The sequence below is a fragment of the Cyanistes caeruleus genome, chromosome 17 (genome assembly GCF_971803275.1).
Source record: "Cyanistes caeruleus chromosome 17, bCyaCae1.hap1.1, whole genome shotgun sequence".
Lineage (NCBI taxonomy): Eukaryota > Metazoa > Chordata > Aves > Passeriformes > Paridae > Cyanistes > Cyanistes caeruleus.
Genome location: NC_141717.1, coordinates 9,731,711 through 9,759,260, shown reverse-complemented (window position 1 = coordinate 9,759,260; position 27,550 = coordinate 9,731,711). Strand labels below are relative to the sequence as shown.

Genomic DNA, 27,550 nt, shown 5'->3' with positions numbered 1-27,550 from the left:
TGCCCTGGGACACAGCAGGTCCTGAAAGCAGCACAGACAGTGCTGGTACTGCCTGACCTCATTGCCCTGACAGCCAGCACTGGGACCTGTCATTGCACAGGAGCCAAGGTTTTATTCTACATTTAATTTTGTCTCCATATCGAGTATCACAGCAGGAACATCCACACAGTTAATACTCAACCACACCATATTTTACTTACATCAATTTCTTTTAAATAAATGCTGCTGAGCCTTAAAAAGGAAAAAAATTAGAATGGATACACACTAGAAACAAGGAATCCACTTTTTAAAAATCACTACACCTGGTTACACGTTCTTGGCAGAATCAGAGTGGTGCTCAGTAGCTGGAGCTAGAGCTGGTGACCAACATGATGCCAGGGCCTGAACAATATTTTTTTCTTCTTCTTCTCATTAAGTAGTTTTAGTTTAAAATCAATAAAAGCAGTGATGTAGATCAACACATACAAAAGACAGGTAGATTAAAGAATATTGCACATGTATATCCAAGCAGCATTTAACCACAACAAGCCCTCCCCTGCAACCCCGGGATCCCAGCACAATCTGTAAGAAAAAATAGTGCAATCACTGAGGCTGAGCCAGCCCTGCTGGGCTGGGCTCACTCACCCTGCAGCCCTGAGCTGCAGCGCTGCCCTCCCTGCAGCCCCTCGGCCACCACAGCACAGGCAGCCAGGAAGGGATGTGGAAGCAGAAGTGGAGTTGCAGGTGGCAGATGAGTCTGGCAGGGCTCTGCTCTGACGTGTGGCCACACGGTTCTCACACACATTCACTTTGGTCAAGCGTTCAGCTGCTGCTCCACCACACACAGGCTCGGCCGGAGCTCCTCACCCTGAGCCGTTCTGGAAAAGCCCAGCCTTCACAGACACAATCTGTGCTTTCACCAGCACAACATTCCCCGAGGTCGCTGCAGAGGCAAGGGTGCTAAGACCCTTGTTCATTTTATGCAATGTGAGAAAAGTACTGAAATCCACTTAGGCATGAAAGTGGAATGTGTCCTGAATACCTGAAACCTGCAAAAGAGCCCCCCAAGTCGTCCTCGAGCTGTGGTTATACTGCACTGGGGTTGTATTCTCGTGTTTGACAAGACAGACACGATCCATGTTCCTGAGACAAACTGTTCAGAGCTTTGAGCACAACATCTGGCATGTGGTCTGTGATCATCTTGGGACTGATTAAAATGCTGCTGAAGACGGTTTCGTTTGACCATCTTGCCGTGTATTTAATATCTGAAGAACACAACCTAGGGACAAAACACACCACAAATACAATGGCTGTGTCAGAACTGGAACCCTCTCACAGCAGCAGGTGGGCTCCCAGAGAGCTGCAGGTCTGCCCTTCAGCAAACAGCTGGAATTGCTGCCATGAAGTGTCCCTGAGGGCAGAACTGCACCAAATTACACTGTGCTTTAACAGGGTAAGAAGCCATCAAAGATTTAAATAATTCTGCTCTCAAAAACATGGAATACAGCCTGAGCAAGGAGGGGGAGGGCATTAAACACAGCACATTCACGTGGTGAATGTCAAATTTAGGGAATAAGTCAAAATGGTATCAATAGAAGACCAGGCAATACATTTAATGCTGCACATAGGATGCACCATTCTGTAAAATTAAATCTCAAACACATGATGGGGGTCATTGTGTGCTAGTCCTACTTAAAAAAACTCCCACCATTAACAGCTGTGCTGTGGAGTAGAAGACAAATTAAAGTAGCAGAGCAGCCATTGGGAAAATCTGCCGGGTCAGAGGTGTTCAAATATCTAACTTGTAAAACCAGTATTAAAATTGTTAGAAATTAAAAATGTGAAGCTTAAATAAAATACTGATCTGCTGAATGGGCTGTTTCAGGTTGCTTTGTCTAAAAAACCCCAACACCAACAAAAAAAAAAACAAAAAACCCTTCTGAACACGACACTGCCCCAACAAAGCCACAATCCTCACTCTTCCAGCAGTTTCAGCTTTCTGGTGTCTTTGTCTCAGCTTCCTGCATCCACAGAAAAGCAGCAAGTGACAGGAAAAACTACAGACTATGTGGGCAGACACTGGGCATTGGGGCAGCTACAGCTCTCCAGCCTGGCTGGGTCAGCATTATATGCAGTGCTGCACCTCTTTGTAATCACCAACACTCATGGGATTGCTCAGTAATGAGGTATTTTGTTCCCTCACCACTGCCTGGACACATTGCAGATCTGCAGTCACGGGCAGAAACTGGAGCCTGGCAAAGCTGAACTTGCCAGTCTTAAAGTCCTCAGTTCAGCAGCTGCAATAAATGGGCAGGATAAGACATAAAGAGAACTGTCCAGGGTTTGAAGTGAAAAAGAAGCTGGGAGGCACAGAATAGAAACTGAAAACTGGTTAATGTGCAATAACCAAAACTGGGTACTGGAGATGCAGGTAAGTCACTGAGCTGGAAACTTGGAAAGGGGCAGGGAGCTGCAGGTAGACTTTAGGGAGACAGGAGAGTGGAATTCATCGTTCCACTTACCTCCTAGAGCTGCATTCTTCAACAATGTGGATAATCTTCCCAGGCAGATACAGATGAGGATACTGAGGGGGTGAATTCAAGTGTGATTCCTCCTCAAGGGCATTGTACGAAGGTGACCTTTGAACCATTAAACTCTCCTCAGCCAGGAGGGGCTGGGTCAGGGCATCCTGGTTCCTTCCATCCAGCTCTGTTGGGAAGTCATCAGGATCTCCTCCAAACACCTCGTACCAACACCCCCGCAGCAAAATCTGGTACTGAAATCAGAGAGAACAGTCCAACTGAAGTTTGGCATCTCTTCAAGTAACTTATTCTAGTTGTGTGCTTGCACACACTTCATCTGAAAATACAATTAAAATATTAAAAATTACTTTATGCATATGCTCTTTCCTTGATAATTATCTCCTTCCCAATTTTTCCCCATAGTAGCATTCATTTCAACAGTATGGATCCTAAGCCTCCAGTAATACTACAGAAAACATTCCCATCTTTACCAGCTGAATTACTCCATGTGGATTCTGCTCTGCAGGTTTAACTTTTCTTGCACCTGTAACTTCTAACTGTCCATTATCTTAGTCTGTATTTATGACATCACACAGGCCCTCTGCTCATCCTGGGACTACATGGAAATCTTGTGGGTATGGCAGATTCAAATTCAGATGTTCAAAAATGGCAGTTCTGAAGCTTTAAACCACACCTCTGTACCTCCAGCACCATCCTGCCTGACACCACACTGATCCAACACATTCAAAACTGTTTCCCGCTAACAGTAAAAAGAGGAAAAGAATTAGCATTGTAACAGAGAAATATTTGCTTTCCAAATGAATTCTGACAGTAATATATAAGCAAAATCAATAATTTGCTTACCTACTGGTACTAGTTATTACACTATTAAAATAAGTAATCTTACTGGCTCTTTGTAATTTTAACTGTTTCAGGTTTTTTTTCCATTTTTGTTTTTTAATAATTTCCTTTTATTAGCAAAACTAGCAAACAGATAATTTCAGGTCTGATGTTGTAAACTGGTATATTTGGAGTCTTACTGAATCCTAATCTCCAACAACAAAACTTTACAGGATAGGAGATTAATACAAATGTCACTGAACTAAAAGCAAACAATTTTTTTGTTTTGAAATACAATTGTAACTCTCAGCTTTAAGATCAAAAATACACACAACAGCAGTCAGTGCATTAAATTTGGGGCTTAACCCAGGTAACAATTCCACAATTTTAACCAGGAACTGCATTTAATTACCTTGGGTCTGTTGCAGTTTGCCACAATTCTCACTATTCTTCTCTTTAAATCCTCCATGTTGGGCATACTTAACCTGTTTAAACACACAGAACAAAGTAAAGCAAAGCTTCCTATTGTCTGCTATCAAACACAGCTCCAATTATCAGTATAAAAGTATTTCCATCTCACCTTGCAACGAGGTCTTTTCCAACAATGACTGAAACAATGAAGTGCTTAGTGTAATCTGCAAGTGATTTGCTAAAAGAAAAAAAAAAGATAAAAGGCAGTTTAGATGCACTAAGGAGATAAACACACCTCAGTTTTAGGATGATCCTTGTAATTCAGTAAAAATACAAGTACGTGGCAGCACCATTTCCAGTCAGCGCCTCCTTGCTGAAGCTGACAGAGTAACTTCACTGCTGACTCTAAGGGTGTTGGAAGTCCAACAGGCCAAGGCAGACAAGTCAGCTGAGTATTTTTCTGGAACATTTATTTTAACCTCTAACTATACTGCCTGACAGAATTCTCCAGATGTGCTTCATTCCGTAATGCTCCACCGAGAACTCGACTGTAACTCCAGATGGAGCAAATTAATTTGAGTGGAGAACATACAAACTCTTCCCACAGTCAGCCCATAGCTACCACCTAACACACATGGCAGCTGCCTTGACTTTTACAGCTCAGACAGAGAACCAAGCAACAGAAGTCTCTCACCTTAAGAGCCCTCCTGGGGGAGAGAAGGCGTAACACCTCAGGGTGGGGAAGGAGTTCCTGAGCATGATGGCCAAGATAGATGCTGTTCCACCACCCAAACTGTGACCAACTATCACAAGTTTATACTCCTGCAGATAGAAACACAAACTTAGATGGACACAGAAAAAGCTGTGGGTAATTCTTCTGACAAATCAAATTATTTGGAAGGTAACTTACTGGGGCAATTGTGAAAGCCTGGTTTAGAATTCCATCATTTATTAGTTTTCGATAGATGTAATTTGCAGCTTGAGTTATTCCCTACAAGAGAGCAGTTCAGGTTAGACAGGTGCATCTTACCTGGGGTGTGATACATGTTTCATTTAAATACAACACCATCACAGAGCAACTTTCAGCAAAGCTGGTCTTCTCTTTGTCATCCACCTGACAGGGGTCTGTATGTATGGGTTAAAAAGGTTTTGGGCTATTTCATAAGGACATGAAGTCTGACAAGAGGATTAAAAATTCTACCTTGCAGTGCCAGAGGCAGTATTTGATGCACCAAACATTTAAATAATTTGTGTAATCTATCCAACAAGGAGAATATTCTGTTCTAATAAGGATCCCAGGTGTTTATAGCTTGCTACTGCTGAGCTGCTCTAAAAGAGGCAAAGGCTGCACACACCTTATGTACAAACCCATTCTCCAGAACCTCCTCCAGTGTCAGGTCTTCGCAGTCCGCTGACAGATCAGTGAGAATGTCCTGTGAACAAAGCCTTGGTCAGAGCTCCCTGCAGGGCTGTGTGGCTCATGGGTTGTGCTCTGCTGCTCACCCCTGTCACAGGGACAGCAGCAGCTGGCTGCCAGGAGTGTGAGCAGCACAGCACATCCCACCACACACCACCAACCCCAGCAAACACACAGCAACCACAGCTCCAAGCCTGGCAACCATTTCCAACTGCAGACACCCCATTATGGATGCACCTCTACTCACAGTGACTTGGAATTACCCCTGCCTGTCATCCACTCTCTCTTCCAGTAGCACAGGGAATATTACCCATCCAAGGGCAGAGGGGCTTACAGCTTAAACCTGGAAGACCTGTACCTGTGAGTTATTTTAACATGTGCCAGCATAACACAATTTCCTCTAGGTACTGGGAGTTCACTCATTTCTATAAAGCTAGTTAGTGATATCAGATGGATGATACCTCAAAAGACAAGGTTCCTCTCACTGCAACCACAATAGCTTCTTTTTTGTGATCCAAAGCAACAAAAAATGGAATCTCATAGATCTGGAGGAGAAAAAATGTAATCAGTAAAGACACCAACATTTTGTATGGGCAAGCACTTGTTCTCACCTTCTGGAAGCTCATATTGATCTCCATACTGTACTATGGAAAGAAGCTCAATTGGTCTTTTATTTGGTTAGTCTAAGTGCCTTTTTTCAATACTGAGACAGACTGACATCAATGGCTCTGTGGCTGTTAGATTAGAAAAGAAATCCAAACTGAGTGTTTTCATGTGGCTTTGCAGCCTACACTTCGTAAGTACTGAAGGCAAACTAGACCCTTCACCCCTTACTTTCCCTGAATTCATCACTACAGCTTGCTGAATGCCTGTCCAGATTGTTTACCTTGTTATGAAAACTGATATGAATGAAGTCTCTGTACTGCAGTCCTGTTATTTTTAGGATGGATCCAAAGTGAAAGTTATGACGATCACTTCCCGTTATATCCGAATCTGTTGGTCTATTTCTGCAACTAACAAACACAGAAGAGAAAAACTTTCATGTTTCAATATTTTAGGTTTCCTTTCAAGGAATCAAACTCAGTTAAATTTGCAGAGGGCCTTCTGCCAGGAGTCAAAAGTGCTTTCTTTTTGCAATAGCACCAATAAACATTCTGATGCAAGATGTTACTTCTGCTCTGATCATTGGTAGAGCAAAAAGTGCAGTAAGAAAAGAATTCTTAAGATTACAAGCCACTGAGAGAAAATACAAACAAGGAAAAACAAAATACAAAAATCTGCATAGCAATCTTATGTTTTATCCACAGTATTATGTAATAATTTTTTTTCTCCAAGTGATTTATATTTCAGTAGATTATATGGCTATTTCATAGTAGTAATTACAAAAATCATTCTTCCAGTCACAAATATCAGTGGTCAAATACAGTAATCCTACCTATAGCAATATGTAAAACGACTCTGACAATAAACATTTTTGAGTTAAGGGGTCAAAAGGAATAAAAAGGAGGCTGGAGGGACAGGGAACTCCTGCCAATTCCTTAGGACAGAGAAAAATATTGATAGACTTTTATTTCTATATGTAAATGTGTGTCCAAAAAGCACCTCTAAAAAGCCTCTTTTTAAATTATATTTCATTTAATTCTAATTCTTCCTTAGTCATTTTGTTAAATGAATTTTTTTTAATCTCAATCACAAACTTTTCCCATAAAAAAAGCCAATCTGTTTGAAGATGGAAAGATACTGGAATTTTGTTTCTCTGAATTTCTGAAAGATAACTCTAGCAGTCAAGCTCATGTACTCCTAAGAGTGATATGTTTTAATGCAACAAAAATACTGCTACCATAACTATTCTATTCCTGCTAAGACTAGTTAAATAGAAGGCAGCTATGTGTTTTTAAGCTCTTGGGTTAAACCTACCAGTCACCATTGAGCTTACAGAGTGCAGTATATGGGTTGGTGTACACGTAGTAGGGCCAGCCATAGGCAGCTGCAGCAAACAGCATGTAGTGAGCAGCATTCTCCAGCTCAACATCCAAATCATTGGTCTGGAAGCACACAGGGAAAGAAAAGGAAGCAGAGAAAAGGAGGAAGGTGTGTTAGGCAGCCTCAGAATACAACTGAACACAGGCTAGTGAAAATCAAGGCGTGATGAAATACACACTACCCAAACGGAAAACCTCAAGGTCTAAGAGGAACTAAAAATAGGCACTTGTATTTCACAGGAAAAAGTCTGTGTTTATTTATGTAACTACACAGCTCAAGGATCTTGCGAAGCTCTCACTGAATCTGTTTCTTCCAATGCTGATACATTGATAAGCTCAATGCTGAAAACAACATTCATTCCAGTTATATTACCTAAGATATATGAGGGAAGGCTAAAGAGTCTGCATCGGTTCTCTCTGGTACAGACTTCTAAAGCACAACCCCAACACACTGGCTGGATTCGAAAGGAAGTTGACAGAGATGCACAGAAGTAAAACTACATACATCTATGAAACACAGGCTAAAAGGAGGAAAAAAATTTAGAAAAGCACTTTTTCACTGAAGACCAGCAAAAATCAGTTAGCAAACTAACCCATCAACTGCAAGCATTTAAAAGATGCTATTTTTGCTTTTACCTTGTCTGGGTATTTGCAGCAGAGAAACAGCCCACAATAAAAACTAGAAGATTACCTTCTCAGTTCTATGCAAACAATACCAAATATTCATTCTCCCTCTGTTCCCTTTCTCTCCCAACTGTACAACAATGATCAAATGTCCTAAATGGTTCCTTTTTTGAATTTAATTCCTCATTCAAAGTTCTACTTGTGCAAAAGCAGAAAAATGTTTTTGACCACAAACTTAATGTTTTCACTGCATTTATTAATAATATACCTTGTTATGAATTTTTATTGCAGTGTTTAATTTTATTAAAATAATAAACAAACAAACAAAAAAAAAATGCTCCAGAAAGAAGTGTATTTCAACTTGATCTGGCACCATTTCCTAGAATAGTTGCACCAGAGGCTGCATCAACCCTATCTTACCATGAGAGATGATGGAGAATGACACAGGACTTCTTCAGGCTCTTTGGGGCAATTTTCCATTTTATCTTGCTCTTGATGGAGCAGAATCAAGCCAGCTGCTATGTCACTTGGCACCAGATCAGTGTCCTGTACAAAGACATGGAAGACCCTGTAAAACCATCCCACACCTCCACGAAGCAGAACTGGGCACACGAGCAAGGCTCTCCCTCTTACTGAGAAGTAGTTGCGGAAGAGCTCGGCGATGCTGGTGAAGGCCACCCGGTGGTCGTCGTCCTGCACGATGCAGCAGCACAGCAGCCTGATCCTCTTCTCCCACACCCTGGTGGCAGAGCTCTTCACGTTGTACAGCAGCTGCCCCGACTGGCTGCTCTCCAGATTGCGGCTCACACCGTCGGGCAGGTAGAAGGTCTTCTTCCCCCCGAGGGGGTCAAAGACAATGACAACTCCGATGATGGTGAAGACGATGATAATCCAGCTGCCAGACAGGAGCAGGTGGGATAACAGACTGTGAGAACAGCCACTTCTGACAGGAGTGCAAGAAATCCCAGCTACAGATCTTGGCAGACTGAAACCAAAGCTGGTTATGGAGGTCTGCATGGAGACCTCTGCTGCTGTCCTGAGCTCTTTGGACTATGCTTGCAATACTTAGGGCACCAGAACAAGGCTGTTGGCTCAGTTCACACAGGACACCAAACCTGGAATCACAGCCCAGAGCTTTGGAAGCAGCAGCACAGAAGAGTGGCAGTTCCATTTTTTCACTACCAGCTGAGTGATCAGATTACTACACTCTTCATAATTAATCCAGTTTTCTACACTCCCATTGCCCCTCTTATCCTTTCTGAGCTTCACCTCCTTTCCTTCACTACAGGACATGCACTCTCCCCCAAGGCCAGCAGTGTTTTTAGGGAAGGATACCAACTCATTTTCCTTTTGCCATACACTGTCAAGGTCAGACCTGTGGGGAGGCACCTTTACCTTGCAATAACTGTCCCAATAACACCATTTATCACAGTCTTCTCACACTGCACGCTGTTGTCTGACACCCACACAGCTCCCACAACAGCCCAGATGAATTCAGGAAAATAGAGAAGCAGGCGAGTATAAAGTATTTTGGGAAGTGATTTTCTTGGGCCTGGATTAGAAATTGTTCCTGAAATTAGAGAGAAAATTTAAAACAAGGACTGTTCATGAATGCATCTCAAGTACATAAAACCCTATGTGGAAATATGAACTTTGTGGACTTTACCGAGAGTAAGGAACTTAAGTGAAACTACTGAGTTCTTTCATACTAATGGAAGGCTGTCATTGAAGCTAATAAAAACAACAATGGATTTATAGCTGTGATTCTTAGAATGTACTCTACTAAAACCCTAAACAATTCTAGCCAGAGACAGTTCTGCACTGAACTTGAGGCAACAGTGATGTGCCCTGCATAAGCGTAAGCTGTGTCCAGGAGCACTGGCTCACCTACAGTTCCTCATAATTCTTGGGGCCTAATTTTATTATTCTATTTAGTTCTTAGCTGGTTAATATTTCATTTTCACGTGCTATTTTTCTGGGCTACAATGAAGTTTTTTTAATGGAGTTACTAAATAGTAAGAGGAGAACAAAAGTAGGAAAATTACCAGGACAAATACTTCTCAGGCTATTTTCTGTATTGTTAATGTGCTAATAACCTCTTTGTTTTAGCACTCTAAGGCAATAAAAAAGGGAGTAACTTTTGGCCAGCTCATCTCCTTAAACCAGTCTGCAGATCCCAGGGTAATGAGGTAGCGGGGTGTGTGTGCTCAGGTGTAGACAATTAATTCGTGAAGGCTGCAGAACAAAAACAACTTTGGGAACTGTTCTCCAATCACAAAGCTGTGGTTCACACCCAGTGATAAAGCTGTTTCAAAAGCCCTCAATCCAGAGGTTGCTTTTTCTCATTCCCAGGTTGCAGCCTGTCATGCAGTGTGGTTGCTTACACAGACACAATCAGATGGAACTGTGCTTCCTCTAAACAACTTTTCCTTTCTCAGCACCACCCCCAGGGTGTGAGGGCTCCAGCCAGGTTCCCTGCTGGTATCACCAATTGCCAGGACAGCACAAGGGCTGGTGCAAGACCAAGCACACCCAAACCCACGCATTCCAAGCACAGCCCAACACACCTCACCCTTTGTTTTCCTGGAAATTTAGCCTCAGAATTCTTCCATTTCTTAGTTACAATGGCCTAGTAGCTGTACTCTCATAGTAAACAAGGCTCTTTTATCACTCCTATTTACAGCTACATCTCTCATCTCTGCACCTTTGGTTAGAGCCTGGTGCTAACAACACCAGGGACATGGGTTTGACCCTCTATGGCTCATTCACTTAAGAGCTGGACTCAATGATGCTTGTGGGTCCCTTTCAACCCAGAATATTCCATTAAACTTTGATATAAACATCACAGTCTGTCTGCTCTTACTTCCCCCCCCTCTGGAAACTCTAGGAAAACTCAGTCAGACTTAAAGAAAAAGTGGTCAGATTCAAGGCCAGGATTATCATCCACACTGCTGTTCTGTCATAGTTTCTCTTCATGCATTCTTAAAATTGCTTAAATGGAAAAAAAGTATAAATACTTATTTGCAGAAGCATAAATAGCTATTTCCAGTGTGTCATGAGAACCAATATATGAGAAACTGTGGAGTCTCATCTGTTGCTCCAGAGACCACACACATATGTAAAATTAATCTTCTTAACATTACTTCGATGATCAGGTGCCTCACCAGAAAAAAAGCTTTCCTAGCAATTTCCTGCATTTCTAGAACCATTTATACAAATAATTAGAAGATGCATTGGGGTCCTTACTTTTGTTCCACCATTAATTTGAAGCTGTGGGTCCTGCTCTATTTAACAGTACTCACTGTCAGTTTTATTAGGACATTTATACATTTTACTTTTCTGTGTGTTTTACCCCAAGCAGCCCACTGCAGCTAAGGAACTTTCACAAGACATGACTAAACCTGCCTACACAAGGCAGAACTAACAGGATACTCAAATGATTCTGGATACACTTCCTTACATTCCTGTCAGAGAGGTGGAGCAGTGTTATGTGGGAGGTCATGCAGAGAGTTTTCAGGATGCTCTGATGGCAATGAACCATTAGTTGCACTAAGTTGTTGTGTTTATTAAGCTAGATTCCAGATTAACAAAGGTAATACCATTAAAGCAAATGTGGTAATGTTGATGGAGTTTTTCAAGTCTAATTACCATGAAAACACTTCAATTTTTTGGTGGCTTTTAATGTCAGCTCTAAACACACATCTATTACAATCCTACTGGATTGTAATCCTACAAAACATCATTATTAACTATTTACCTTGCATACTGATGTATACAAGAGCAGATAACACGCATATTATGGAAGCCAGAAGAATGATGAGGCCGAGCAGGTAGCTGTGCAGCAATCCTCCCCCGGGACAGTTAAACTGCCCCTTGCGAACAGTGTAAAGGACAAGAATCCCAATCCACCTGCCGGGAAGGGAGATAACAGCAATTACAGCAGGAAGGGAGAAGTGCCTGCTGCGAAGCGATCACCTGATCGATAGTGGTCGCCTTAATGTAAGCACCGCACGAAGATTAACAGCAAAGGACCTGTTACATAAGCAAAGTGTCAGGATGGAACCACTACACGAACACTCAGCAGGAATTACAAATTCAGCCGAGCGCACGCCGAGCCACAGGCTCCCCGCCTGGTGCTACTCACTTCTTCCTTCCTCGGACGCCAAAGCACCGCGGCTGGCGGACACAAAGCAGTCACCGTATAAACTACGGAACCACACGAGCGCTCTCGCACATTATGTAGCGGGCTATGCTCGCAGATTAAGCCCGGCGGGTGACGGCGGCCCGGAGCACAGCGGCAGCGCGGGCACCGCACCGGGCTGCGCCAGGCACCGACAGCGCCCGGGCCGCGGGCACCGCTCATCCCGCCGGGAAGCGCCCGGGCCGGCGGGCAGCGGCCCCGGGGCGCGCCTTACCACACCAGTCTGACGAACAGCTCGAAGGCCCCCGGGAGCACGAAGTCGTCGCTGCCGATGGCCCAGCGTCGGCCGAACAGCACGAGTCCCGGCATCCTGCAGGTTCCCCCGCCGCCGCCGCTCCCTCAGGGCCCGTGAGTCCCATACACCATCCCCCTCCAGGCCTCACCGCCCGCCGGGGCGGGCACGATGTCACCGTGACGTCACGCGGGCCCGCCCCGGCCTGCGGACACCGCCCCGCCCCTATCGGGCCGCGCACGCGCCTGGCGGGAACCCCGCCCCGTCCCGGGGCCCGCGCGCGGGGCGGCGGGAAGTACGGTGGCCCCCAGGGCGCGTGCGCGGTGCGGCCCCGTCAGGTGGCTCAGAGCTGTGGCGTCACGGGTGGTTACGTCACAGGGCCCCGGAAGAAGGCTCCAACCGGGCCGCTGAGTGACGTCACAGAGCTCGCGCCGGTCTCAGCGGGTGCCGGGCCCCGGTACCCGGTACAGGGACGGACTGGGCCCGGAGCAGCTGGGACAGGAGACGGCAGCACCGCAGCTGCACATGAACACTGCTCAGCTGGGCTCAGGAAAGAGAACCAGCACTCACTAAGGATATAATGACGGCAAATCAAACTGGAGCTAAAACACATCCGAACACCGAACCCTCCTCTGCACCAGGCTGAAGACTTCAGCTCTCACTAAACAAGCAGAACTCAGCCATTATTGCTTCCATCAGTGATAATGCTCCTCCGAGACTTAAAACCTCTTTATTTCAACACAGCAGTGACATTAAGAAACTCATCCTCATTGCAACTTTTCATCCAGTCCCAAGTAAACTGAAAACTTTCACATTCTAGAATGAAAAAAAGAAAAAAACTCCAAAATGTTTTCACCATTTCATAAAGTGTTTATTGAGGATGGTAACACAGGATAAATCATGCAACAGCTCAGTAAAAAAAGGGAATCATTTAAAGGATGAAGAAAGGTAACTGGTGCTGCTGATTCTGAAAAGTTTATAAAAAAAATATTAATTGTCCAAAAGTGACATCAAAAACCACTTGAAGCTGAACATGGAAGTTGCTTATAAAGCATTCATTAATAAGAAAATGTAGATATTGTTTTAAATGATCACCCACAGATTTCTGTAATCAACAACTTACAAGTCTCCCATTCCTGCAGCTGTAATGGTAGAGCAGGGCTGGACATCCAAGATATTTAACCTTCTCTTCCTGAACAAACAACACAGTCACAAACATTTGCCACTAATTAACACAATCGCATCTCTTACCCCTCACAACCTGGGCTGCCAAGTGCTTTCATTATTGGGATTACCTTCCCAGACATCATGGCAGAACAGGAAACAGCCCGTCCTTGTAGCCTCAAGTGATTTCCTCACTGCCCTCTTGCCATCAGCCTGTTTTAGAAGGGGAACAACTACAAAACGTGACTGTTCCCCTCCTAGCACCAACATATATTTTGAATAAGGAACTCCATGTCAGCAGATGGCACAAAGACTGGGCACCAGCACATCACATCAAACATCGGTGGTTTCAGATTTAGAGTTGACAAATATTCGCCTTTTGGAAAAAAAAATAAATATAGTGGAATGAAAACTGAATCAAAGGGAAAGAACAGATGACTACCATCCATCAAGGATGCACATATTTGTGCACTGGAAAAAAAAAAAAAAAAGAAAAAAATCAGTCATTTCAAAGAAAATCTTGAAAATTAAAAAAACGTTTGCACTTGTTCCTGGTCATAAACAATCTCACAAAAATCTCACTTTTGGAACTATTCCAATTGAAACCATACACTGAATTTATTAATACAGTATAAGTTTCTTTATGTAAAAAATCTTTATACATAGTAATAAAAAAGATAAAGGCAAGATGCATCAAACAGAAATCTGCTGGTTGTTTTTCCTCCGTTCTTACAGAGCCGCTGATGACTATCTGCACTATAAAGAGCTGTGTTTCTGACTTTCTGTCTCAAGCATCTTCACCTTTGCTTGTGATAAGGATTGTTCTGTCCAAGCATCCAAAAGGACAGATGCTAGTGATGTTTTGGCACTTATGCTGGCAAACTGAGCTTCTTTCCCTTGAGGACTGCAAGGAAAAGTGGGAGAGAAAACAGTCAGCAAAATAAAGTTATAATGCAGGAGAAGCAGACACTGTTAAAATGTCAAAAGGACCTTTCACACCAAATGGATCTACTGCAGACAATCCTCTCAGGCTGTCTGTCTCTCTTCAATATATACTGGTAAAATTAGAATTAACAATTCTAACCTTGCCCTCTTGTGGCACCCTGGAGTTCCCACTTTTCATCCTCATAGGACATACTAGCCCCTCACCACAGCCTCTTAAGAATTAAGACTAAAACAACACAGCCCCTGCAGCTTTGTGGTTACATGATGGAAGCTGAAATATGAGTAAGAGCAGAATTATTAATGCACTCAGCAGAAGTGTCTGCTTCTACACTCAGCATAAACAGAAACATCCAAAACACAGTATTTAAAGCACTGAGAAAGGTGTCTGTAAGCAGGGATCTGCATGTAACAAGGTACATGGTCAGGGGAAGCAGGAGGATCATGCTTTAGCCTTGGAAGGCAACAGCAATATATATTGAGCCACAGTTGAGTTTTTCCAAAAGTTCCTCAGACCATTTATACATTTATGTTCTATCCATACCCCAAAAAAATCCTCAGAAATGCCCCCCACTAGCAGAAACTGTACTCAATAAATTACAGATACTTCAGAACTGATTTTCACAAAGAATTAACAACTCATAATGCTGATGTTGCAGATCCCTAAGAACCTGTTCACTGCTACATTCTACAACCTGAAGCTGGACATTACTGCATTACTTACCTTTTGTAACATACAAATAGAAGAAGTCACAGTAAAGAACGGTCTGGACCACACCAGCAACAACAGCTATGAGGTCAAAAAATCCCTCAAAGTAGTAGCGCCAAATCCAGTTGACTAAGTACAAGGCACGGTACAGACCCAAGAAGAAAAGATAGTGAGTAGTGATGGTCTCTGCTTCCCCAGTCTTGCTGATCATAAAAAGTTGAGGGAGAATAGCAACCGATTCAAGATAGATGGAAAAGGTCCACAGTATCTGAAAGGAAAAAAACCACACACAATATATTCAACTGTCTTACTGATAACAGCAGGAAAGAAAACATTTGACTTGGCTTGACTTTTTACTCTCTAACAATGTTATGGATAAACACCTATTCATACAGGTACAGTATTTTGGCAAACATTCCTTGGTACAGAAAAAACTAAGTGAAATCTTAATAATCAACCAGAAGATGGGAGGAAGGACCTCTTCTGGCAGACAGCAGACTCCCCAAACCAGCTCTCTGTTGAGCTGGCACACACAGGTTTACTTGTGAGGGAATTTGTGTGCATCCAGTTCACATTAGCATGAGATGCAACTTAAAGTCCATGCTGAGAAAGCTGCAGGGAAGATGAAGTTCTTCCCCCTCCAATGTTCTTCCATTTTTTTATCTATGTGTTTGTAAAAAACACAGAACAAAAATCTAAAATATGTCTCAAAGTGTTGCAATTCAAATTCCCATACTCTGAAATAAATTTATTTAACCTCAATATAAAAATGCAGCTCAGTCTATGTAAAACAAGCATCTAAAGTTGCTCTCTATTTTGTAGGAAAAAAACTACTTCTTTGAACCCTCTATAATTACATTTTTAGTGTAATTTTTCTGTAATTAAACACATAGCTGCATTTTAAATATAATGCAATTCTTTTTAATGGTCTAGACCATTTGCAATTCTATGCAAATGTTTAAGTAGTAGTATAATTCCTTTTGTTTTCACCAGGTGGCACCAACTATTCACAAACTGCATTGCTGGGCATTTCTTTAACAAATGGAACAAAAGGAATTCTGAATGAATACAGCCATCAAAGTGCAAAAGTGGGAAAAACACATTCTGCTTAATAAAATAATCAATGCTGATAACAATGCTGGTCTCCTGAGGTGCCTTCAATTTGCACAGACATCTGCACCACACAGATTCTTTGATGAAAGGATTAGCCTGAACCTACTAAACATAGACACCCTTCAACCATTCACTAGACAGGTTAAAAATGCTCATGTTCTAAATATTTTAGCCAAAAAAAAAAGTAACATCTCCTGTCCACTTCAACTCACCTCCAGTGGAGAGAAGTCATGATTGACAAGAAAAGAGAGCCCACCAACAGGAACTATCAGAAACTCCACTCGGAAGGTGTCATGGTTTCCATCATAGGTGGCCTTGAACTTCATGTAGATCAGGTACACGGTGGCATACGAGCAAGCGATGTAGATAAGCTGAGGGCAAGGAAAGAAACAACCCCAAAACAATCCATAGAGGTTCCAGGATTAAATCACACTCCCTGAATAACCACTAAGAGGAGGAAGTGTGGTCTTTTTTGATTCTTTGCATTGCTTATGAGGTTTTGCAGGCTGTTGATGGTGCTTAACTTTTGTCAGTGGAGTAATAATTCAAAACTGAATGACTCTGGGCTCTACTGGTTTTGTTGCTTTAAAGGCATTGTCCATGTTTGAAGTGACTGCCCAAAGGTGAAGATCCTTTCCAGAACTAAGGAAGTGATTTAGAGAAGAAATACATGTTCTGCAGCTGCAGGGGAAGCACTGGCCCTGAACATTTAGGTTAAAAATGTGCAGGTGCATACACACAATAATAACGGAAGGGGCCTTTCTACATTCAAAAAGCCCAGTGTGGCGTGGCTCATGTGGCAATTAAAAAATATTCAATAAGCCCCATTCAGACAACCATTTAACATATCACAAGTTAGCTGATTTGCTTTGGACCTTTAAACATCTCTAAAATCTGAAAAGTGACAACTGGACACTGTTCTTCACCAACCAACAGGCCACAAAACCTGCAAGACTAAGAAACTGGGAGAAGCAATGAACCAGAATTCAATTTGAGCTGATGTCTAACCATTTTGAATGGTTATGGCACAGTAGGCTTTATAGGTATTCCCTGTGGAATAAGCAAAAAGCTTCATTTTACAGGTGAGAAAACAGAACTAGAGAGAATCTAAGACTTTCTAAAGGTCAATCTGCCATCATCAGGACAGAGCTCATTGTCCTGCAGTCAACACAGTACAGCAGACTAGACAAATATTTTAGCTTCTGCCAGTTTCAGCACAAATATTAAATCTTCCAAACCATTTATCACATTAGAAAAGGGTTATTTGCAATGGAGAAGTAACAGATTAAAAATCCCACTGTCTGCAGATGCTATTAATCACTAATGCTCTGCTCAACACAAAATCCTAAAAATAATGTATTAAGGAGCTCAGAATCCAAAGGCTCTGCTGCACGAGCACCCCAGCCAAATGGAATCACAAAAGAATCACATACCAGGTTCAGAGGAGCTTTACTATGGGTATAAACTAATCATAGCAGGTATGGTCATAGAAGACACTAAGTAATTAGTAATTAGCCCTATTTCTTATATTACAGATTTCTTCATCTCAAGAATCCCAACTCTCAAATTCTCAACTAAAGTTCTCTCAAGTTCTCAATTATTCTCAACAACTGTGTAACATTACGTACTCCTACATATATATAAATATAACACAAAATTGCATTGGGACACTCAAGCAGCTTCAATAATGGGCTGAAAAGACAATTATATCCAACAGTCTTTCTAAGCAGGAACCTTTGAAACTGAAATAGAGGCTACCATTTTCAAAGTTAGTATTTCCACATTCATTTTTCTGATTAGGAGGGCTGCAGAGCAAAGATGTGGTCATGGCCCTGAATCACAACCAATAAATAAATAAATAAATGGCAAAACTCCCCTACCTGCTCTTTTAGTGCACCTAATGATACCTTCCAGTCAAAAATTACATATGGAAAAAGCTTCTGTTTCAAGAATATTTTATTTAATCCACAGCTCCTCATCTATATTGTTAATATTAAAACTTAAGCATACACATTTCACTTGTTGGAAAGAAAGTGCGAGTTTAAAACACAGTATTTTATTTTACAGTATTATTTCCCTCATTCATCTGTACATTTTGCATTATTGAATATTTTGGTCTTTCCTCTTGGCTAAGTTATACTAGCCTCTAAATTAAAGCTGAAAAGCATCAAGAAAATCCAAGAGTAAAGGATCTGGATTAAAAAACCACAAACATACTGCCCTCTCCCAGACTACTGCTTTATTTTCTTGTACTCAGCACCAGAAATTGCAGGAATGAGTAAATAACAAACTCTAATTCAGGCTCACTGACATTCAGTGGGCAAGTGACAGGGGTATAACTCACAGAAGCTACATTCCTTAGAGCTTATTCTTGTCAACTTTTGATCAGCCTCTGACCAGACAGTAGCTGCAATCCAGGCAGTGCATCCTGAATACTAATTTACCTTGTAGTGAATAAAAGGAGATTTACTTGAGCTTTAATGTCTCAATTTAGAAATACAGTTTATTTAAACCATTTTTCCAAAAGCTTGTATTTTCAATAACCAAAATACCATTCATTCTAATATAAATAGGTTTTTTTAAATTGCATGTAGAGTGCAGAAAAAAAGTAGGGTTTTGACTCCATCTTCCACAGTCTTTATCCAAAGCTCATCTAGAACTTTGGTGCAGTGGGCCATTAAAAATGGCTTTTATTAATGAAATTAGGCACTCTGCATGCAGCCTCACTAGCTTTTCTAACTCTTCAGTATACTCTACCTTCATAGATGTGTTATACAATGAAATGAATGAAGTGAAGAGGTCCAGGTAACGGGTAGTGAAGACCAGTGCAAACAGAAGCTGGCTTTTCCCAGAAATACCTAAAGTGATAAAGGAAATAATTAATCATTCAGAAAATGATGAGGTGCTTTGAAACATTTGATGACCAGGATGAGAGAGATGAAGCTCTTTTATTTTTAAGCAAGTTGATCATAACATTAGGACAAAATCCAAGTTCCCAAGCTGTACAAACAGAATTCTAAGCCCATATAGCTCAGTAGTGTGAACATAAGTTACCCTGTAGTGGAAGAGGTGCTGGCACTACACAAGGTTTAGAAGTTACTCACAGCAGGTAGTGTCATCTGCAAAAATATCACCTGCAAGCTATCAGTTCTGTATTATCACTGGGCAAGGCTGCATCGACTTTCAGTTCTCAGAGTGCTGTCACATGCCTCAGTATAACCTTTAGATGCTGAACAGCTGGAAAGGTACAAGGGCAATAGACAGAACAGACCCAGTGACAAGGAGAAGGTATGGTAGCTCCAATAATGGGATTTTAGAAGAATACATAGATTTTAAACATAAGGCAATTCAATTCACAGACTCAATTGACCACATGGTGAGAAAAACATCAAACAATCAAACCCACATGTTATTATGTACTAAAACAAAATATTAAAAAGAAAGAGATGTGAGATAAAATGTCAGACATCTACACTGCATCTTCAAAGCAACTTTTGATTCTAGGTCAAAGCCCCAATGTCAAAATGTTTGTTTGCACTTCAGGCACTAGAGCACAGCTAGAAGCATAAAAGCTTTGCACAATCAGTCACTAAAAGCTTCCGAAAACTGAGGTGAAGCATTGCTCCAAAATACTGATGTGGTGGTGTGTCACAGCAGGGGGACAAAACAACCTACTCTGTGCCTCTATCTCGTTATTCCAATTATTCTTGTTTTCAGTCATCCAGGGCGAAAATAATTGAATCTGTTCAGCTAAGCATGCAAGTCTTGTTCAAAAAACAAGAGGGAAAAATACTCTGTAGGAGAGGGTTATGATGCAAGGCTGAAAATCCTTGTCCCTTTATACAGAGATACTTCTAGAAAGGCTTTTATAAACAGTGCCATAAAGCAATTAGAAGAAGGCAATCTGCTATGGCTATTGAAGTCCCTTTTCACTCCAGCTCAAGGAACATGGAATAAACTGCTCCAGATGAAGGAATTTAACCTATAGAGTACAAGAATGAAACAGTAACAATTAGTAAGGGGTGTGTTTGCAACTTTCATTTGTGAAATGTCTGCAAGGTGAGCCTGATGTGCCGCCTACAGAATAGCCCAAGTGCAGTACAGGGAACACAGACCATCTCAAAACCTGCAGGCTGTTAAGTCATAAAACATAAGCTGCAAGTATTACAAATAAAACACACTGCTGTCCCCTCTACCCTTCCCCCCCAAAAAAACCCAACAACAAAACCAAAAACCCACAAACAAAACACCTCCCAAAGTTTAGAAAAAAAAATACATTTGATATTTCTTGAACTACAACTGCATTGCACTGACAGCTGCAGCAGCACTCTGGGTTCATCCCAGGTGTGCCTGTTGGCATCACAACTTGCCAATAAAACCTCACAGCAAGCAAAGGTCAGAATCCACAGGACATAGAAATCCACCTGGACAGATTACAGAATAGCATCACACTACAGAATATAATTAGGCTAAATTATCTAGCACGCTATTTTCTTTTAGCAAATAACTGGGAACAGAAAAAAAATAAAATAAAATAAAAAAAAGCATATAAAAGATATTAAGTACTGATAGCAGCTATAAATTTGGATCTGGATATGCAGTCATAAATACATATAATATACTTGAAAAATTCTTCTAAGCCATTGCCAGTCTTACCTCCACAACCCCAAAGTTGTAATTTTTATTAAGCCTTTCAATACTTGCAATCAGTACTGATTTTTGAATCTTTAGAATACTTGTGAAATCCTGAAACCCACCCTAGACTCAAGATTAAACTAATTTTCAGGTTAAGTAGGCTAGACTAGACTAAGCAAAGTTTAAATTGTACCAAAGGCCTATGAAGGGACAGGCAAACTGTGAGAAACAGCTAAACCACAAGCAAGAACAGAACAAGGGAACAGGTAAACACAGTTTTACAACTTCAATGCATTTCAAAACTTTAGGAAATATATCAATATGTCATAGCACTGACCCTGGCTCACTGCTGGACACTGCAATACACTGAGGCTACAATGTTATTCTCATCCTTCTCCCTCTCCTTTTACCCCCACGAACATTACTTAGTTCTTGAACTAAATAAAAATGTTTTTATTTCTTTTTCCAAAGCTCTGGGCTCAAATTTGGAAGAGCCAAACCCCTCTGTTTTGTTTCATCCTCACATGTGGAAAAACTCCTTCAACTTCTGTGCTCCAGCTTGGCTGAAAGCCATAGCATGAAACTTTAATTCAGGTGATTTTCACAGCCAGGCAGGAGGGCAGAGCTGAAATTGTAGTACTTTCTTATCAATTTCATTCTGCTGTAGTGAGTCAGGTAAGGAATAACAGGCAGAAGCAGAGGCTCGGAGCTGTGGTGTGTATACAGCACTTACCAACTATGAACTGCACATCACAGCCATAAAACCTACAAACAAAAGTTCTTCTAAGAAAGGCCAGTCCATACTTTGCCATGGAAACTTCACAGACTTTTTAAAATAAAGTAGTTCAGTTCTATCCCAAGTCCACATCAGCCACAGAACCACAGCTTCTTTGGTTCTGCTAGTAACATACTAGCATTAAGATCCCTGTTCTTCCAATTTAAAAACCCAACCTAATTTTAAAGACAAATTTTCCACCTGAGAAAGAGAACACTTTCCTTTAAATAGAGAAGAAATTCCAAAGCTACCAAAAGCAGCAGTTTTTGAGAATATACAGACAAATTAGCAGCAGCCTATGGCAAAGTGCTGTCAGAAGTCCTCATCTTAGCATATTATCTGGTCCACAGTAGGCACATAAAATTGAGATACAGCTACATTACCTACCAAAAGTACTACACATTTACAATCTACAGTATTTTTTTAGAGTATACAGCATATAATCTGACAGCACTGCAACTGCAGGTCACCTTTAACACTTGATAAATGGCACAGAGAAATGCGAATCAATTTTCAGGCAGTAATTTGCACTGCAAACAATGTAATTTGACTTGAAATGGGTAAGAAAATACAGTCTGAACAGAAGAATGTTTGGAAGCACAGGATTCCTAAAGTCTCATTAATTTTGTAATTATGACATGATGTCAATAACAGAGTTACCTACTACATTGTCCATGGCTCTTCCTAATGATTTTTGAGCTGTTATTTTGAGTGGCAAACATCTTTCCAAATTCTAAATTTGGAAACTCAAATAACCAGACGTGTAAAAAATTGTTTCCCTGCCAACTCTAAAATTCTGAAGTCATTATTTGATTTGCTTTCCCCTTGTTCTCTTTTCAACCTATTGACTAAATAAGAAAAAAAAAAAAAGTTTCTAGAACACAGAAAATACAGACTGCTTCAACACGCAGATGAGCCTAGCTTTACCTATCTTCTTCAATTAGAGGAGTCACTTCTTAAGAAAGAAAATGGGGACTGTGAGTCTTCAAAAAACAGCAGGTTGCAATAGAGGTGCACAGGCTGTCTCCCTCATTTCCAGCTGCTTTTACAGGCCTCTGAGTTCTCCCTGAACAAAGGCCTCAGACACACACAGATGCAACCAGAAGAGAGGAGTCGGCACCATGTGGTTTGCCAGCTCTTCATGGATCACAGCCTGCAATTCAGCCAGCAGTCAGAAGCCCTTATTTATTTTCAAAGCCTCTACTGCTTCGAAAGTGCACAGTAAAGTAGCAGCTGGTTTGCCCATGTTTCTTTAGTCACCAATAACCACGAGGTATAAGTTTATTTAATTTATAAATGGTTCTAATAACCATACAATGTAAAGGAATGGCAGAAAGCCCTGTAATAAGAGGCTCTTCGTAGGTGCTCAACATTAACTGGTAACTACTTAGGGGTTATTGTCTTGTATGACTTTACAAACATATGCAAATATATATTTACAAAGGTTTTGCTAATAGAAACCTCAACTAACAACAATGAACTACTAGGAGGAACAGAATAGAGCCCCAAAAATAAAATTCTTTGCTCGTGTTCCTTCGAGGTATTCACGTTCTTCTAATTCTAGACAAACTTGTTAGGCCTCAGACACCAATCTCATAGCAGCACCACCAATCTCGATTTACTTCTGAGGACTCAGGTAGAACTAGAAGACACCAAAGAAACAACCAAACAACCCCTGACAAACACATCCCTGCTTTTTGCTTTTTTTTTTTCTTAAGAAAATTAATTAATCAAGTATTTTTTACTGAAGGAGTTCATGGATGTGTCCAGGGGTGGTGGCTAATTTGGGAAAGGGGAGAGCTGTATCACCTATGTGATACAGGCCTGTTTACTTTTTTCTCTTGGAGAAAGCTGTACCAATGGTTGGTGTGAGGCTGCTTTCTTATGAATAAACCCCTAGCAGTACAGATTCTCAATCACAATTAGCTTAAGGAAAGCAATATCAGATCACTTTTTAAGCAGAAAGATGGGACCAGGTCACACTGTACTGTGTAAATAGCCTCCTATCCAAAGGTCACTTAAGAATCTCTTGGCTCAAACCCTATCTGAATTTCAGCCTTGCAATAGAATTTCTAATTTTCTTTCTTCAGACAGTAAATGATATTCCGTTTTTAGATCATTAACCCTCCTGCTGTTTGTAATCTCAACTCCATTTCTCAATCACAGGACAAAACTCTACACAAGAGTTGGAGAAGGCAAGGCCCTCTCCTGCCAGATCCTGGCTGGATTCCTGTGATGCACTAGAGCCTGAGCCAGGTAGGTTTATCAGGAAGGTGCTCTTGTGTTCCATGACCTCAGGAACAATAGTTCTGCACTACCGCTGCATGTGGGCCATGGAGTCACTTGCTTGACCTCTTTTGTAAAGTTAAGAACAGCTTTTACTTTGTCTGTTAAAAACCAAAGCTATTAGTTTACTTTTTTAAAAACAAAACTATTAATTTACTATTTTATTTTGTGCTACCAAGTGATTAGCTAGTCATTTGACGTGACAACATACAGAACCCGTACTTCCTCCTACCTGTAGTGTAAATCTCTTTCATTTCCCCATTCTCTGTTATTTCAGGTAACAAATTAAACTAATTCTTCATGTTTTTAACTGAAAACTTTACAGATACATCTGTTCAACAGTACTAACCCGGTATTTGAACAGTATCATCAAAACATGGCAAACTGATTTCAAGAACAATCACCCTCACTAAAGAAGCAGCTCACTGGAAAGAGGGCAAAGTCAAGCTCACATTCAAACTCCCGTGCACAACGAAACCGGTATTCCCAGGGCGGGTGGTCCGACCCACATAACACACACACCGCAAGGAAATGCCCATTTTGAATGACAATAACTCCCAGTTTTCTGAAAGAAATAAGCTATGCTGCAGTTATGGGAACTGCCTGCAATTCCCTCCAACCACCACACCGTACAGTCGACGGGGGAAAGCGTACCACGGCACAAGGAATTGGAGCACGCCCGTTCCGAAAGGGGGGAAGCGGCAGCGGGGGGCGGCGGAGCGGGGTTCGCCCGGCCGGGACCCGGCGCCGCTCCCGCTGCCACGTCACACAGGCCCGCGGCTCCCGCCGGGAATCTCCCTCCTACTGCTTCCTACTGCAAGCTGGCCCGGCCGACAGCAGCCCCTCCACCAGCCCTAACAGCAGCACGAAACAGTTCCATTCCCGCATAAAAACGAAGGAGAGGGGGAGCGTGAGGCTGGCCGCGGAGGGAAGGGGAAAGCGGGGAAACTTCAGAGGTTGCGAACTGCGAGTCAGCGGCGGCCGGCGCTGCACCAAACCCGGGACTGCCGCGTACACCGGCGGCCCAGGGGCCGGGCGCGGCCAGGGCAGGCGAGGGAAGGGATGGAGGGACAGAGGGATGAAGGGAGGGCGGCTGCCCGCCCCGCGGGGGACGAATTCCTCCCCCCTCCTCCAAACCGGCCTCCCCATTCATTCGCCTGCCGCCGGGCAGTTACGTAAGGAAGAAGCGACCCTCCCGGACACAGCCGGAGCGGCGGTGCACAGGGATTAAAGTACAAATAATGGCAACCACAACACCTTTCAGGGAATGGCAGCCCCCGCCGGCGCACCCCCACCCCGGAGCGGGGATGCGCCTCCTCCTTCCCCCTCTCCCGGCTGCTCACCCGCTTCGCTAGCGCTGGATTTGGAGGGGGCCGAGTCTCGGGGAGGTCAGGAGGAGGGCAGAGCCCCCTCCCCTGTGCGGACGGGAGCGACCGTCCCTTTTCATCTGCCCGGGCCGAGTTCTGCCCGCCCGCCCCGGGGGCCCTCAGGGGCGCCCCAGCGGGGTCAATCCCCTCCCCGCCTTTCCCCGCTTCACCAGGGCCGCCTCCCGGGCCACTGAGACAGGCGGGACCTCCACCCGCCCGCCCCGGCTCGCCGGGCTCTCCCCGGGGCGCGGTCCTTCGGGGGCGATCGCAACACCCCGCAGCCGCGGCGAGCTCGGGGCGATGCCGCGGGGCCCCAGCGAGGCTCCCGCGGGGCCCCGCGGCCCGGAGCCGCCCGGCCGGTCCCGCCCCGCGGCCTCCGCACGCACCCGCGCAGGAGCGGCTCTTCCAGATCTTGAGCAGCAGGATGATGATGGCCGCCAGGTGGGACAGGTCCCCGGTAAGACGGAAGATGTTCATGGCGGCGGCAGAGGCGGCGGCGCAGCCGGAGCCGGGGAGCGAAGATGGCGCAAGCTCAGCGGGCACCGAGCGACGTGGCCCGGGGACGTGGCCAGGCAGCCCCGCGCCGGTGCACGCCGGGAAGCGGGGGGAGCGCCCGCCCCGCCCCGCGCCGCCCTCACGGCGGGGCCGCCCCGGCAGCCGCGGGCCCCGGAGAGCGGCGGGGAGCGGTCGCGCAGTTGATCTGTGTATATATAGAATAGCGAATATAAGATATATTATATTATATGCATATTTCATTATGTTTTGTAGGCCAACGGTATGAAAATCTACATCAGCTACCAGAGAGGGTCCAGCGGAGGCCATGAAGGTGATGAGGGGTCTGGAGCGTCTCTCTTAGGAGAGACTGCGAGGGCTGGGCCTTGGTAGTCTGGAGAAGACTGAGCGGGATCTAATCAATACATATAAATATCACAAAGGTGGATGCCAAGAGGGTCACAGAATCGTGGAATCACAGAATGGTTTGGGTGGACAGGGATGCCACTCTCTGGACCAGGGTACTTAGGATCCCATTCAGCCTGACCTGGAACACTTCCAGGCATGGAGCAGCAACAGCTTCTCTGGCTCTGTGCCAGGATGGTGCCAGACTCTTCCGTGGTGCCCAGTGACAGGACAAGGAACAATGGCCATAAACCAAAACACAACTTTCACCTTAACACGAGGAAGAACTTTTTTACATTGAGTGTTGTAGAACACTGGGACAGACTCCTCAGATTCTCCCTCCCTGGAGACATTCCAAACCCACCTGGACATGTTCCTGTGTCACTACTCCAGGTGACCCTGCCTTGGCAGGAGGGTTGGACTGGGTGATCTCCAGCTGTCCCTTCCAACACTAACAATTCTGGGATTCTGTGTAAACTTCCAAGAAAAAAAAAAAAAAAGCAACCATTTCTTCAATTACGCATGCTGCCTCTTCAGCGTCCTTAATCCCTAAAACAGGACATGATCAGCAAGGTTAGGTGGGCAGTTTAAAAGAGGCCCTTTCCAATAACTTTCCAATGTTCTCTGTTAAAAAACCTAACAATCCAAACAGTAGCAAAGAAAAATAGGAATAGCTGCTCAGGAATAGGATTTCCAGTAGTTGTAGAAAATGGGTAACAGCTTATTCCAGGTAAACAGTGGTGCTTTGCTGGGCAGCTCATTTCTTCAAAATCTCTTTGTTTACATTGTTTCACACCCTGTTTGAGGAAATAGTGTAATGTTACAGAATGATACACTGAAAAGTTCCCACAGCAGAAGGTTATGGATTGTTTGAAATTCATGAAAAGGATCCATCCTAACTAAAATATTTTAATTTTTCTGTTTAAAATGTGGCAGAAACATTGAACTCTTTAAAGAGTTTGCATAATCCTGAGAAAAGAGAACTGATTAGTACCTACTATTGAGTTTTTTAGTAAGTACCCACAATGTGACAAAATCAAATTTACTTATTTTCAGAGATTATGAATCAAAGCCTGTCCTTTTACCAGCACTGTGTTTACAAGCACAGCAGTACAATTCCTTGACAAGCTCTGTGGTATCTCATGTCACTTCCTAAGAGAAGAGGTTGTACGTTGCATTTGAAAAGTTTTATAGATCTGAACTCTAATAGAATAAATATTTTAAACAGATATTGAGTAATTTTTGGCATCAAATAATGTTTGATGTAACCACCAGTGAGTTGCCTACTTGAGGGTACATATTAAAAACCCAAGTATAGTACTTGGAGAATCTGTACTGAAAATGACAGCATTTGGCAGAACTCCCCAAATCTGTGGTTCCAACTGCAACAGGAGGGGAGAAAGTGAAAATTCGTAACTATAACATCAGCACCTGCAGTGCTGAGGCACTTGTAT

At 43.0% G+C, this 27,550-nt stretch overlaps 2 protein-coding genes across 2 annotated transcripts; both read right to left on the bottom strand.

Annotated features, from left to right (window-relative positions):
* Positions 1 to 109: 109 nt before the first annotated feature.
* DAGLB (diacylglycerol lipase beta) lies at positions 110 to 12,495 on the bottom strand. Its single transcript, XM_086854757.1, has 15 exons — positions 12,191 to 12,495; positions 11,533 to 11,684; positions 9,171 to 9,345; positions 8,409 to 8,670; positions 8,196 to 8,321; positions 7,087 to 7,214; positions 6,056 to 6,182; positions 5,631 to 5,714; positions 5,108 to 5,185; positions 4,663 to 4,743; positions 4,447 to 4,574; positions 3,922 to 3,990; positions 3,754 to 3,826; positions 2,502 to 2,755; positions 110 to 1,258 (listed from the first exon to the last, which is right to left on the bottom strand). Exons 1-15 carry the CDS (start codon positions 12,283 to 12,285, stop codon positions 1,066 to 1,068), a joined length of 2,025 nt encoding a protein of 674 aa, XP_086710883.1. The 5' UTR covers positions 12,286 to 12,495; the 3' UTR covers positions 110 to 1,065.
* A 562-nt stretch (positions 12,496 to 13,057) lies between these two features.
* KDELR2 (KDEL endoplasmic reticulum protein retention receptor 2) lies at positions 13,058 to 25,845 on the bottom strand. Its single transcript, XM_086854776.1, has 5 exons — positions 25,586 to 25,845; positions 18,894 to 18,994; positions 16,349 to 16,507; positions 15,039 to 15,291; positions 13,058 to 14,276 (listed from the first exon to the last, which is right to left on the bottom strand). The coding sequence occupies exons 1-5, from the start codon at positions 25,674 to 25,676 to the stop codon at positions 14,242 to 14,244; spliced, it is 639 nt and encodes a 212-aa protein (XP_086710902.1). The 5' UTR covers positions 25,677 to 25,845; the 3' UTR covers positions 13,058 to 14,241.
* Between the last annotated feature and the right edge of the window lie 1,705 nt (positions 25,846 to 27,550).

Excerpts from the sequence above, each read along its gene's own strand:
- DAGLB (XM_086854757.1), bottom strand. The coding sequence starts at position 12,285 with ATGCCGGGACTCGTGCTGTTCGGCCGACGCTGGGCCATCGGCAGCGAC. Across the intron at positions 9,346-11,532 it reads TGTATACATCAGTATGCAAG|GAACAATTTCTAATCCAGGC; the intron begins GTAAATAGTTAA and ends CTCTAATTTCAG. Across the intron at positions 5,186-5,630 it reads GAGGAACCTTGTCTTTTGAG|GACATTCTCACTGATCTGTC; the intron begins GTATCATCCATC and ends CTTTGTTCACAG.
- KDELR2 (XM_086854776.1), bottom strand. The coding sequence starts at position 25,676 with ATGAACATCTTCCGTCTTACCGGGGACCTGTCCCACCTGGCGGCCATC. Across the intron at positions 15,292-16,348 it reads ATGACTTCTCTCCACTGGAG|ATACTGTGGACCTTTTCCAT; the intron begins GTGAGTTGAAGT and ends TTTTCCTTTCAG. Across the intron at positions 14,277-15,038 it reads CTATTTGTATGTTACAAAAG|TCCTCAAGGGAAAGAAGCTC; the intron begins GTAAGTAATGCA and ends TTTTCCTTGCAG.